This window comes from Camellia sinensis, chromosome 2, assembly GCF_055761805.1.
Source record: "Camellia sinensis isolate YWXY chromosome 2, ASM5576180v1, whole genome shotgun sequence".
Taxonomy (NCBI): Eukaryota; Viridiplantae; Streptophyta; class Magnoliopsida; order Ericales; family Theaceae; genus Camellia; species Camellia sinensis.
This window is the reverse complement of record NC_138962.1, coordinates 75234190-75248543: the sequence shown is the minus strand read 5'-3', so window position 1 is coordinate 75248543 and position 14354 is coordinate 75234190. Positions and strand designations below refer to the sequence as shown.

The 14354-nt window shown below is 30.0% G+C and overlaps 1 protein-coding gene across 1 annotated transcript; it reads left to right on the top strand.

Moving 5' to 3' along the window:
* The first annotated feature begins 1649 nt into the window (after positions 1-1649).
* LOC114305523 (uncharacterized) lies at positions 1650-2846 on the top strand. Its single transcript, XM_028250615.2, has one exon. It carries the CDS (start codon positions 1650-1652, stop codon positions 2844-2846), a length of 1197 nt encoding a protein of 398 aa, XP_028106416.2.
* Positions 2847-14354: the final 11508 nt, after the last annotated feature.

Sequence of the window (14354 nt, the reverse complement as noted above, 5' to 3'; positions counted from 1 at the left end):
ATTACTGTTGAAATTGATGTAAACAGTAACAATAACAGTAACATGTTACTCTGTTTGACAGTAATATGTTACTCTGTCTCACGATAACATGTTATTCTGTTTGACAATTACTCTATTTGACAATATCATGTTATTCTGTCTCACAATAACATGTTACTTTGGTTCACAGTAACATATTAGTCTGGCAATATTGTCTAAGAAAGAAAAAAGAAAAGATATTTTACATTGTTTTTACTCAATTATGTATTTTTTCCTTACGCTGTGTTTGGTTGGGGGATTTGTGAAGAGATTTGAAAATGAAAAAGGAAAAAATGTGTGAAACTAGGTTAAATGTAGATATATTTTATTCACATTTCACCTACATTTTCTTTTTTCTTTTCATTTTCCATTTCTAAATCCGTTTCTCAATTCTCCAACTAAACACAGCGTTAGGGAATTTATAAAAATAAATAAATTAGACTATCATTTTCATCAAAATTGAGAGATTAGACTAAATTTTCCTACTTTGATTTGTACAATTTTCTACACGCCGTGAGATTTTATTTTATTTTTACGGGACCATGATACTTCATTTGGCTGGATTTCTCATATGCTTTTAAAATGTCAATATCTAATTAATTAAATTTAATTGGACTAAAATTGTTGTTTTTAAATACTAATTTTTTTAAGAAGTAATTACAAAAATCTCAAAATTTAACCTTTATAACAAAATAAATATTAAAATTTTAATTTTATCAATTTAAATCTTAATTTTTTAAAATATATTTTCAATCTAAATCATTTGTCTATTTCTATCAAATAAAACCAACAAATAGTATTTAGCTGTTAAAATCAATATAAATGTACATAAAATATTTAAATTTCTATTTTTTTTATCAATTTTACTTAATGAAAATAGACAAATAGTCTAGATTGAAAAATAAATTAAAATATTAGTGTTTAAATTAACAAAATTAAAAATTTAAGATTTATTTTATTACAATCGTTAAACCTTTGAATTTTTTTTAATTGTTATTTATTGGAATTATACCGTATTTAGATAAACAAAAAAAAATTAATTGTTATTTATTGGGATTATACTATATTTAGATAAACAAAAATGTTTGATCCATCAAATTTGGGTTCGTCTGAATTACTTAACTTGATCGGTCGGACAACTTCCTCGATGACTAGCATTACCTTTGTCAATCGTAACTGTCACTTTTGTCAACCGACATGTAAACCAGCATCTGCTCAGATGATCTCTTGAATGACGGGTGTGTCAATGGATATATATAAATTCGGACAATTCAAATAAATCTAAAATCGATGGAAATAGATAAAAGTATAGGGGCATTGGAGCAATTAGAGTTATAGATTAACCACATCATATCGGGTCCGGACAATGAGAATAGAAGACAATAGAATAGAATAGAATAGTGGCATTGACGTTATAAATATACACATTCAAGGTTATTATTTTAAACAACAAAACAACGTAAAATAAGCCCCTCCCCTTCTCGCATCTCTCCTCCATCGGTCTATTTCTCTGCAATCTCCATCACCATCACACTCTCTCCACTCCCTCATCAATCTCTCTCACACAACACAACACAGCACAGCACAACACACACACCTGCTCTCTCTCTCTCTCTCTCACACACACACACATGGAAGAAGGGTTTGAAGCCCTCACCACCACCACCACCACCACCACCAATGGCAACGGAGTTGCCACATACTCCAGACCAGAGCTTCAAGACCCTAACAATGGCAAAACCGCCATCTTTCACGAACCCTACATCTACTCCGACGACATCGACAGCACTTGCTCCACGCCTTACGTCAGTGCTCCGTCGAGCCCCGGCCGTGGCTCTGGAGGCGGAGGATTCTTTTACAGTGCTCCGGCGAGTCCAATGCACTTCATGATGTGTACGTCGTCTCCAAATTCGACGACTCCGGTGTCTGAGGCGTCGGTTCCGGGCTCGTTCGAGTTCGAATTTTCGGCTAGGTTTGGGACGGTAGGCTCGTCGTCGACCGGATCGATGATCTCGGCCGACGAGCTGTTCCTGAACGGCCAGATCCGGCCGATGAAGCTCTCTTCGCACCTCCAGCGGCCTCAGGTGCTCGCGCCATTACTAGATCTCGAGGAAACCGAAGGCGATTGCGAGAATGTGATGGATGAATCCGACAAGTTTCCGAGAGGACGAGACGTGAAATGGCGGGACAGATCTCTACGCCGAAGAACCAGATCTATGTCGCCATTGAGATCCTCTTCGTTTCAATGGCACGAAAGTGACGACGAAGATCACAAATCTGAGAAAATGCAGACTAGTCTAGGTATCGAAGCACTCGAGAGCAAGCAAAACGAGGCTTCATCGAGCGAAACAACGCCGTCGATGTCTGCTTCGTCGTCGAGATCCTCGTCGGTGAGTCGGAGCTCGAAACGGTGGGTGTTCCTGAAAGAATTTCTCTACAGAAGCAAAAGCGAAGGAAGGAACAACGGTCAGAAGTTCTGGAGCGCCATTTCATTCTCGCCGGTGAAAGATCGGAAGGCTGCGACACCATCGCCGGTGACTGAGTCCACATTTTCTTCAAAATCTGAGGGTGGTAATGTGAAGGCGAAGAACAAGAAATCTGCCGGCGGCGGCAATGGGAAGCCGTCGAACGGAGTGGGGAAGAGGAGGGTGCCGGCGTCGCCGCACGAGTTGCACTACAAGGCGAATAGGGCGCAGTCGGAGGAGATGAGGAAGAAGACGTTCTTGCCGTACAGGCAAGGGTTGCTTGGGTGCTTAGGCTTTAGTTCAAAGAGTTATGGTGCCATGAATGGTATTGCTAGAGCTCTCAACCCAGTTTCTTCCAGGTAAAATCTATCTATGGTGAAGTGGGGCTTTAAAAGTGATTGTATAGTTTTTTAATCCCCTCTTCTTTTTGTTTTTGTTTTTGTTTTTTTTTTTTAAATTATTAGAAGGAATTGTTTTAATTCTATGGTTATATCTATCTATCTATAATCTAGTTGTGTATTGGGAAAATGAGGGGGTTTCTCCTTATTCTTTTAAGGAGGTTGAAAAGAGAGGAAGTGTTTATTTATTTCATCATTGATGGATTTGGTTTTGCCATTAATGGAAATTATGGTGGATGTTTTATCCCCATTTTTTTGGGTGTAAAACCATATAAATAAGGATTCAGGTCAGTCTCTATGACTATGATCTCTCCCCTCCATCAATATGCAGTCAGAAAGGGCATATGTATGTGGGAGGCATATGATCTGCATGGGGCTTGTGCTATTTATGGAGTCTTGTTTGTTAATTTTCAAATGGAACTTTTGATGATCTGAAAAATAGAAGTAAATAGATAGTCTTCATAAACTTATTTTTGAAATTTTTTTTCTTTTAAAATTCATAAGAAATTTGGTGAAACAAATGAAAATGCTTGCCATTTTTATATAATTTTATTTTTGAGAGGTTAAAAATAATTTTTAAATATTTAAAATATTTTTTTAATATTTATTTTTATCAAATTAACTTTATTTTTTATTTTTTATTTTTTATTTTTGAGAACCAAACCAAGCAAATGTATTTATATAAAAATAAAAAAGAATAAAAAAACATAATTCTCGTCCTCTTTGTCAAAAACAAAAGACAAACAAAATGAAATAAGAAAGTTACAACTGAACTGATGAACAGTTGGATATATAATTATTACCGTGGTTAACTTGTGATCAGGTGGTCTAAGATGGGTCAAAACATTCACCCCAAGCATGAATAATTCAGTATTGGCCTTAATTGTTAAAGTAAATAACATATTAATATTCATGTATTATAAAAATATTTTATTTTATATAATTTACACAATTAACATAAATTTAAATTTTAATATAATAATATATTTTTTATTTTTAAAAATAATAATATATTTTTTATGTTATATAATATTTAACGAGATATTCTTCATTTAATTTTGAACAAAAGTTAAATTTAAGAGGAATAAAAAAACTTGAAAGGTAAAAAATTAAAGTAAAAAAATATTTAAATATAAAAAGGATAAAATATAATTTACTCTTTTTATAAATGTCCACACAAGTAAGGGGTTGTTTGAAATAATCTAAATAAGTGTATTTTTTATCTTTTTATGAAAAGATGTGCAGAAAACTAGAGAGGTGATGTGATGAGAAAAAGATAAAATGATGAATTATATAGGGGATGCCAAACTACTCCTAAATATGTGTGCATCTTAGTACGTGTTTTAGGCGTATTATGGAATGTTTTGAAGAGTTGGTAAAAATTTTTTTTTTTTTTTTAACTTTTTTGTTAGGTTTTTTTTTTTTGTTTTTGACAAAAAAGTTGATTTTTTTGTTAAAAAAGTTAATTTTTTTGTGTAAAAAAATTAAAAAGAGTTTTTTAAAGAGTTTTTTAACTAGAGAAGTGACGTGATTAAAAGAGATTTTTTTTGCTAAAGAGTTTTTTAACTTGTTATCAAAAGATCCTATGTAAATGTCATCTACTAATCACTACGTCCCACATGTCCCAATATAACATTGTCCACCTCATCGTTGCAATCACAACTCGCTTAGGGCATCATTTAACCATGCTTTAAGAGCACTTAACTTCGGGTTGATTTGTGAAGTTAGTTCTTAACTTTTAATTTATTCTGAATTATATTATCTTTTACATTTTTTATATATAAAAAAATATAAAAATATAAAAATTAATTTTTAACTAACTTTTCAAATAACTCAAGCTACTCACGTGGTTTCTACTTTTATTTTTGTTATTTTATAATTTTAGAATTTCATAAACTTTTATTATACACATTTATTTTGAATAGAATTATATATTTATAAAATATACACAACGAAATTTATTAAATAAGACTAATATTAAATATAAAATTTTATAAATTTAAAATATTAATTTTTTTAGTTGTACGAAACTAAGACTTTCTTAGTTTGTATAAGTGAAGGAAAAAATCATTTTTTCAAATTTCAAAACTTAGAAATTTCTAACTCTCGTATGGCAATATTCAATGCAGTTATAATTTTATATTTAATATTGATCTTATTTAATAAATTTTGACGAGTAGATTTCAAGATTATAAATTTTATAAAAAAATAGATGTGTAATATAAAAATTATGATATTTTTATTTTAAAATACAAAAAGATAAAATTTTGCCATATCAGGAATTCATTAGCTCCTTTCTCATTTTAATTGAGGGTAAAATCGTCCAGTGATAAAAACAGAGTTGAAAAAAAAAAAAAAAAAAAACAACAACGCTATGAATAAGAAAGAGTTAGTTTTCTCTCATATTGAAATCTCAATATTAAAGAACTTGAGGGGCTCATAGAGCCCATACAGGTTTCGTTTTTGATGATCTGAACCTTTCATTTTGTAAGATCCACAATGTATATTATGCATGAAAAAATTTAGGACGATCTGATAATTATAATATTTTCATTTAATCGCATTTGTTTCTAAAAAAAAGGCACTCAAACCATAAATTCAAGTTTGAATTTTTTTTTGTACAAAAGTCTATATTCTAAAATATTATGTCCACGCGGACAAACTCTTGTAAAATGGCCAAAATACCCCAAATCCACCAAACCCGTTTTATTTCCCTCACTTTCAATGCCCTCATATCTAAAATCTCTCTTTCTCTCTCGCTCTCTCTTTCCTCTATTGACATGGGCAAAAACGTCTCCACCGTCGCGCCGCCTTCAATTTTAGATTTGCGCCATCTCTGTCCTCCACCATCGAGAGCTTTGGCTGTGGATGGCGTAGATCCTCTTTCTTAACTAAGGTTTGATGCCTAGTTGACGTCGGTGATCCTCTATCATCTGTGACCGCCGCCGATCCGGAGTCCACCTACCCAACACCGTCGCAGTCTTCGGTGGGCAAAGAAGCTCATATCCAGATCTGCGTGAAACGTGGCCACGTTCGCCCAGACTCTGATTTCTCTCTCTCTTCTCTCACTCATTTGATTTCTTTCTTCTCACTTTTTTTCTCTCTCTCTCTCTCTCTCTCATGCCTTCATATTCGGTCTACACTCAACAATACTGATCACTCTCAGATCTTTATCACCACGCACTTCATCCTCTTCGAAGGCGACAAAGGCGACAGCGGCGGTGACGCTGGAACAGTCTTTGAACGGCGATGATAGAAGAACCAAGTGTTCTGTCAACTCTTTCTGCCACAATGAACCAAGAAAAGATGATAAAGAAGAAAAACATTACGTTATGTTTGGATTGAGTGATTTGGAGAGAAAAGAAAAGAAATAGAGAGATATGTATTTCTTTTACTTGTTTGGATAACTTAAGTGGAGAGAAATATGAAGAAATTGAGAGAAATTGAGAGAAACTCATTTCTCTTATAAGCCTCATTTTCAATCTTTCCAAAAGTGGAGAGATTGGGAGAGAAAAGAAACCACTATTTTTATAATACCAATTTTGTCTTTATAAAAATAAAAGAAATAAAATGATTGAAAATATAAAAAGGTTATTTTGGTAATATAACATAAAATAATTTCTTTTCTTTTCTCTTAATGAAATCTAAATAAACAAAAATGAGAGAAATTACAATCATTTCTTTTCTTTTATTTCTTTCTTATCCAAATAAAAATGAGAGAAATCACAATCACAATCACAACAATTTCTTTTCTTTTCTTTTCTCTCATAACTTAACTAATCATTTCTTTTCTTTTCTCTCCTAGGTTCCCAAACATAATGTTAGTGCGTGTAAAACCTCACCTCTCCCTCTCTCTCTTGGAAACCTTCCATCTCCAACCCCCTTTTCTATTATAATAAAAATATTTTTGAAAACTTTACTATTCACTTTTTGAAAATTTAAACTGATCACTATTCACTTTTTGACAAAATTAAAATTGATTAATTATATTATTTTGACAAAAATGATTGATTGGTTGTATTATTTTGACAAATAGATATTAATGAGTTGTCTTTTTTTGACAAAAGTGATATATCCAAATGTGTAGTGATAGGATATATTTAGTTTAAAATCTCTACAACATATACAATATTTTAAAGAGGGCATATATTTTCAGATCCATCATAAATATTATTAAAGAGATTTTTCTGTATGCAAATATTTGATTAGAACATTGTATATATAATGCATATAATATAAATAGAATACATCACGTGCGCTATTAAACTTTTTACACTTCATTGATTATATCATATCACACTACGCTAAATTGATTATATCATATTATAATCAAACAAGAAGAAAAAAATGGAGTTATATATATATATATATATATATATATATAGATGGAGCAAATAATTTGTTTGTTTAAAAGTTGTGAATTTTGTATTAAATTGTCTATAAAAACGGTGGCTCCATATTTGAAAAAAATAAACAAAAGGAAAAGAAAAAATTAGTCTTACTTTTATCTTTTTAATTATTAACATTTGCTGATTATTTAAAATCAAGGAGTGTGCTTATGTAAGCCATGACATCAGGAGCGTGCTTATGTAAGCCATGACGTCAGCAAGGAGCGTCCAACGGGTATATTTTTGTGTATAAATAGAAGTGTTGTGTGTGGAGAAAAAATCAAGAACTTGAAGAGAAAATTTTCTTAAGCTCCAAAATTCTGAGTACATTATATTCTGCTCTTTCACTTTCAGATCTAAGTCTAGCCTTTGTTCTTACACTTTCATATCTACTCTTTGTGAGAGAATTATTGTAAAAATGGATTCAAGTACCACTTATTCTTATTCCTTATTTTTGTGAGAGATTTTGTAAGGGTAAGACATTTATTGTTGAGTGAGGCTCAATAGATAAGAGTAAGTCCTGTGCCAAATCCACCAGCTTGGTGGTGTATTTATTCAATTGATAGTAAAGAAATTCTCAAGGAGGTTCCTTGGGGAGTGGACGTAGGCCTGGCGTATCGAACCACTATAAATCGCAGTGTTTGATTTTCTCTCCTTATCTCTCCTACTTTTATATTGATAATTATTATTCTATTTTTTTATTTATTAAAATTTTAATATTGTAAAATTTTTAATAACCCAATTCACCCCTCTCTTGAGTTGCCTATCTGGAATAACAATAAACACATGACATAGTGAAAAATATTATATTAAGAACATAAGGATATACAAATTACCATAGATAATTATTTAGGCTAAATAATGAATAGTTTGGTTTGAATAACCTATTTTAAATAATAGACATATAATACAAAAATCATATATATAGAACAGAATAGAAGATCAATGAATCCCTGACAGACAGTGGGTCACGAAGTGATTAATTAGACGGCCAATGATTATTTAGTTCCCCAAGACATGAGACTATCAGAGGTCACTAAAGTGACAATTCAGAGAGCTAAGATTATTTAAGTCTTTCAAGACATAGAATGTCTGTGACGGTACTTATAAAAGTAAACGGTTATATATTCATTGTCAAATAAATTTTAAAATTTAAACAATAATATCTATAAGTTTCAATTTAAAATAAATAAAACTCATAAAATAAATAATATAATTGAATGTTAATATAATTTTTTAAAACAAATCATAATTTACATAAAATAATTTATAAAATAATAAAATAATTTATAATTACTCAAAATATAATATAACTCACCTTAATATTAATCTTCACAATTTTCTTTCCGTTTCTTCTGATTTCGGCGACTCCGCGGATTTACCGACTTATTACTTTGTTTTTTCCGTTTTTTCTGCTCCAAGTTACAGTCCCTGTCCCCTTTTATTCTGGAGCCGGAGGAGGTGATTCACCATTCACCATTCATGTCTTAATTCTTTTACAAGTGGCTTTTGCTGGACATGCCACCTTTGGCTTACCTTTTCCCTTGTCCCATTAAACCATTTGATAATTTCATGGTTTTTTTATTTGGCCCCAAACTATTTATTAATCACATTATCATGGTTTGATAGTAACAATGCTTCAAATTTTAGATTATATTTTAACACATATAACTATAAAATTAAATATTTTATTTATTTATTTATTTTTATTAAATTAATTATTTTAGATTATATTTTAACACGTATAACTATAAAATTAAATATTTTATTTATTTATTTATTTTTATTAAATTAATTAAACAATTGGAGTGTTACACATTTACTCTTTCCTCATCTTTTATTTATTTATTTTTTTTTTGTGATAGTTAGTGAGATCTAGATTTTCAACATATTTCTCTTCTTTTTTTTCCTTTTTTTTTTTTTTTTTTTTGGAAGTTGTTTTGTTGATGATGATGATGATGAAACATATTGCAACAAATTTGTTATAAAAAAAAAATGGCAGATAGAACTTGAATAGATAGATTTAAATAGATAAGTGAAAAAAATTGAATAGATAATAAAATTTAGACAAATATTTGAACAGATAAGGAATTTCAGTAGATAAATATAAATTTGAATAGATATAGAGCGAAACCCACAGAATATGAACAGATAGATATAAATTTGAACAGATAGCCAAAAAAATTCAATAGATAAATTAAGGAGTAAATTAAAATGTCCTTCAAAACAAATAAACAGATTTCTCGCTAACAAAAAAATATCCACTGGACCTAATACTTTATACCTTCATTAGTTAGGATATTTGAACAATTTTCTCCTAAAAAAATGGGTGATCTATTTTAAATATATATTTGTCGTTAATTTTTTTAGAAATAAATGCGATAAAATAAAACAGTTATGATTATTTTTTTCATGAATAATATACATTGCGAGCTCTTTAAAATGAAGGATTCAGATTATTGAAATGGGACCCGTGATGGCCCATAAGCTTTTCAAATTCTCTCATATTAGATTTTAATATGAGAGAAACGCAACCCAATAAGAAATTCTACATAGTACTTACCTTAGCACAATCTTTACCAAACAGAACTTGTCGCTAATTATTCTTTTTTTTTTTTTCTTTCTTCTTCTTCTAATTATAAGAAATTAATTACAAATATAAGAACAATTAAATTCTAATTTAATGTAATGTTTGACTTAAGATCTATTATTTTATGTTAATAATTTATTAGACTTAAATTGCAAAAAAAAAGAAAAAAATTTATTACAAGAAAATCCTCACATTATCTCGCAGGTCAAGGCAGCACTTATGACGAGATCACTAAAATATCTTGTTATCTGATGAATATATATGATTAAGAAATTATTAAATTTTACACTTTTGTTTTTTCCAAGCACTATAACGTTTTGATCAATATAAATATAAGGGTCTGGATTGTCCCACTAGAGGTTATTGGCCGGATTTGAGAAATATACTATAAGTTTTGTTTTGATAATTTAAATTGTTCATTTTATATAATCTTTTATGTACATTTTTCACACAAAAAATAACATTAATCTGATAATCGTAACCGATTCAATTTATCGCTTTTGTCACCAAAAAGATAAATGATCTATTTTCAAAATATATTTGCCTTCTATTTGTTTAAGACAAATACAATAAATTGAATATATTACGATCATCGGATCAACTTAATTTTTTTTATAAATAATATACACAAAAGACTTTATAAAATAAACAATTTTGATAATTAAAATGAGACCCATGACAAATTTAATGAGTCCGGACAATACCTTCCAATCCAATCTAAATCGTGGAGGTAAGGGAATCCTAGCCCATAATATAAAAGCCAAAAGTTTTTATTTAGAAAAATTATGGTATTCCCTCAATCTCATTTTATGTCCTACTTTTATTTATGTGTATTAATTTGAAAATTTTTGGTTTCATGGGTTTAAATGCTAAATTATTTAAATAAGATGAAAGACCTTATTTATTTGAATTTATTATTTAAAGATCTAAACTAATAACTATTCAATAAAGACAAATAAATGGGATGGAGTAAGCACAATTATTTCTCATTTTGAAAAATAATTGCATTAGCATTTAGTAAATAAATGAGATAGATTAGCACAATTATTTCTCATTTAGTAAATTAATAAATAAATAGAATTGCAATAGCATTAGCATTAGCATTAGCATTAGCATTGCTCAAGGGTAGGCTGTTTGGTATCATTTTCATTTTTTTATTTATGAAAATACTCGTCATTTTCGTTTAATTTTTTTATAAGAAAAATATTTTAGAATATTTATCAATAAATTCCATCTCACAAACAAATACTCCAATTAGTTTTAAATTTTTTTTATTGATCTATTAAGTTCTATTAGTGAAGTGTTTCTTTCCGTGTAGTCCTATTTTTTATTTTGGTATTGTTCTGATCGACAGATATAACGTTTTATTAATGTGACAGGTATGATATTATACTTCAATGTGGTAGGTATTAATGTGACATTCTAAGGATGTGACACTCTAAAAAAATTAAAAATCCCTTAATGTACTTTTCCTAAATGTGACAATGTGGCGGGTATGATGTGACACTCCAAAACTTTTACTCAAAAAAAAATTAAAAACTCTTTAGTGTATTTTTCCCAAATGTGACAACGTAGCGAGTATGATGTGATACTTCAAAAAAAAAATCCTTAGTTTACTTTTGTCAAACGTGACAACGTGGATGGTATGATATGACACTCTAAAAAAATTAAAAACTCTTTAGTGTACTTTTCTCAAATATGACACTCTAACATGGCGGGTATGATGTGACACTAAAATGTGGCAGGTATTAATGTGACACTCTTAAAAAAATTAAAAACTCGTTAGCATATTTTTCCTAAATTTGACAACGTGACAAGTATGATATGACGCTCCAAAACTTACTCCAAAAAAAGGGCAAATTACATATACACCCCTCGAGGTTTGGCTAAATTACAGATGCCCCCCTGAGGTTTGAGAAATTACGAATTCCCCCCTGAATGCTATATTTGCATAAGAAATTAGGGGGTAATTTGTTATGAAATATAAACCTCAGGGGGCAAATTGTTATGAAAATACAAACCTCAGGGGGCGGGATGTAATTTCTGAAACCTCAGGGGGGTATCTGTAATTTAGCCAAACCTCGAGGGGTGTATATGTAATTTGCCCAAAAAAAATAAAAACTCTTTAGTATATTTTTTTCAAATGTGACAACGTGGTGAGTATGATGTGATACTTAAAAAAAATAAAAACTACTTAGTATATTTTTCTCAAACGTGATAATGTGGCGGGTATGATGTGACACTCTAAAAAAAATTTAAAACTTCTTAGTATACTTTTTCCAAACATAACGTGTGACACTCCAATATGGTGGATATGATGTGACACTTTAAAAAAATAAAAAACTTTTTAGTGTACTTTTTTCAAATGTGACACTCTAACGTGGCAGGTATGATGTGACATTAAAATGTGGTAGGTATTAATGTGACACTCCAACGATGTAGTATTTTAAAAAATTAAAAATTTCTTAGTGTACTTTTTTTAAATGTGACAACATAGCGGGTATGATGTGACACTCCACAAATATAATGTGATACTCTAAAAAAATAAAAAACTATTTAATATACGTTTTTCAAATGTGATACTCTAACATGATAAGTATGATGTGACACTAAAAACCTCATAATACCTACCACATTTTAGAAAAAAATACACTAAGGAGTTTCTAATTTTTTTTGGAGTGTCACATCGTTGAAGTGTCACATTAATACCTACCACATTGGAGTATCACATCATATCTGTCACATTAATAAAAGGGTATAGTTGTCCACCAAAACACTACCAAAATTAAAAGTAAAATCACACGAAAAGAAACTCTTCACTAATAGGACTTAACAAATTAATAGAAAAAACTTGAAACCAATTAGAGTACTTATTTGTGAGATGAGATTTATTGATAAATGTCCCAAATATTTTTCAAAAATTTTAAAAATCATTTTGAAGTGTTTCTTAAAAAAAAAGTTATCCATTAACTTGAGAGAGCAAGTAAAGCCATTTTGAATCTATCTTTTTCCTTTCTCAAGTACTATAGGAATAGGACATGAGTGAAAACATATATACTCAAACGGCCTATAGCCTCCGTTTGGGAGGCAAGATTTGGATTAAAATAGTCATACTAGATAAAATAGATTATTTTAATTTAATAAGATAAAATATCACATCCAATTTATAATCATTACCTTCTTTCTTTCAAAAAAAAAAGTTTAAAAAGTCAAAAGTCCTTCCCAAACCAAACTTTTTAATTCCAGATTAAAATAATCAAAAAAATTAAAAAGGCAAAAAGTCAATCCATTTTCCCGGAGGCTAAATCAAGTTTGGGTACTTTATTATCTCCTATGTTGCATTATTAAGAAAATAGTAGCCAAATTGGATTTTTGTTGAACAAAGATGATTTGGTCCACACATCACACATGGGTGCTGGAACAGAAGCATGTGAGGTATATATAAGGCCCCCCCCTAGACCTACAGTTACAAGAAGGCCCCCCCTACTGCCTCACCAACAACAGCAAATTAAAAAAGTACCCTTTAGCTGTGTATTTGGTTGTATCTTCTTGGGGTCAACCACCTCCGCCTTGTTGTGTTGATGCCTATAATGCAGAATTGGTAATCAGAAAGCAGAATTTAATAATACATCTTCCCTTGTTTTTTAATAATTAATTTTTTTTAACTTATTTATATTTTATAAGTTATAAGTACAAATTAAGTCAAATACACTAATATAATCTTAAAAAAATATAAAATATAAATCATTTTATAAGCTGCATCAAACAAATTGATATTATAAATCATTAGATGGTTGTTGGGATTCTTTTGGGAGCAAGGGATAATTACGGCCCTTCACTACTAAAATATTAACTTTTTGCGACAGCATTTTACCGTCGCTAATACTCCTAATGTCGTCGTAATGCGACGGCAAATGACTTTTTGCGACGGCAAGAGGGGAGTCACAATTGGGGGGGTTGCAAAAGAGTTTTTGCCCGTCGCTAATGTTTTGCGACGGTATTTTTGCCTTTTGCGACGGAACTTTGTGGTTGCTAATAATGTTTGAAATTTCTTGACTTTTTGCGACGGCACTATTTTACCGTCGCTAATAATGTTATTTGAGACGGCAAAAAATGCCGTCACTAATAGTCTTTTTTTTTTGCAACAGCAAGAACACTGTTTTTGCGACGATGTGGTGCCGTTGCAAAAAGTATTAAAATTATGAAAATTTTTATTTTTTGCGACAGTGTACTGCCGTCGCAAAAAGTATTAAAAAATAATAAAATTTTTATTTTAAATAATAAAATTTTTATTTTTTGCGACAGTTTAGTGTCGTCGCAAAAAGTAAAACCTGTAACAAAATCAATAAAAATAATAAAATTTTCTATTTTTTGCGACAATGTAGTGCCGTCACAAAAAAAGAAAAAAACATCATCCGATAAAATTATTAAAAATATTAAAATTTATCCATAATAATTGCATAATAATATAAAAATTCATGTATAAAAATAACAA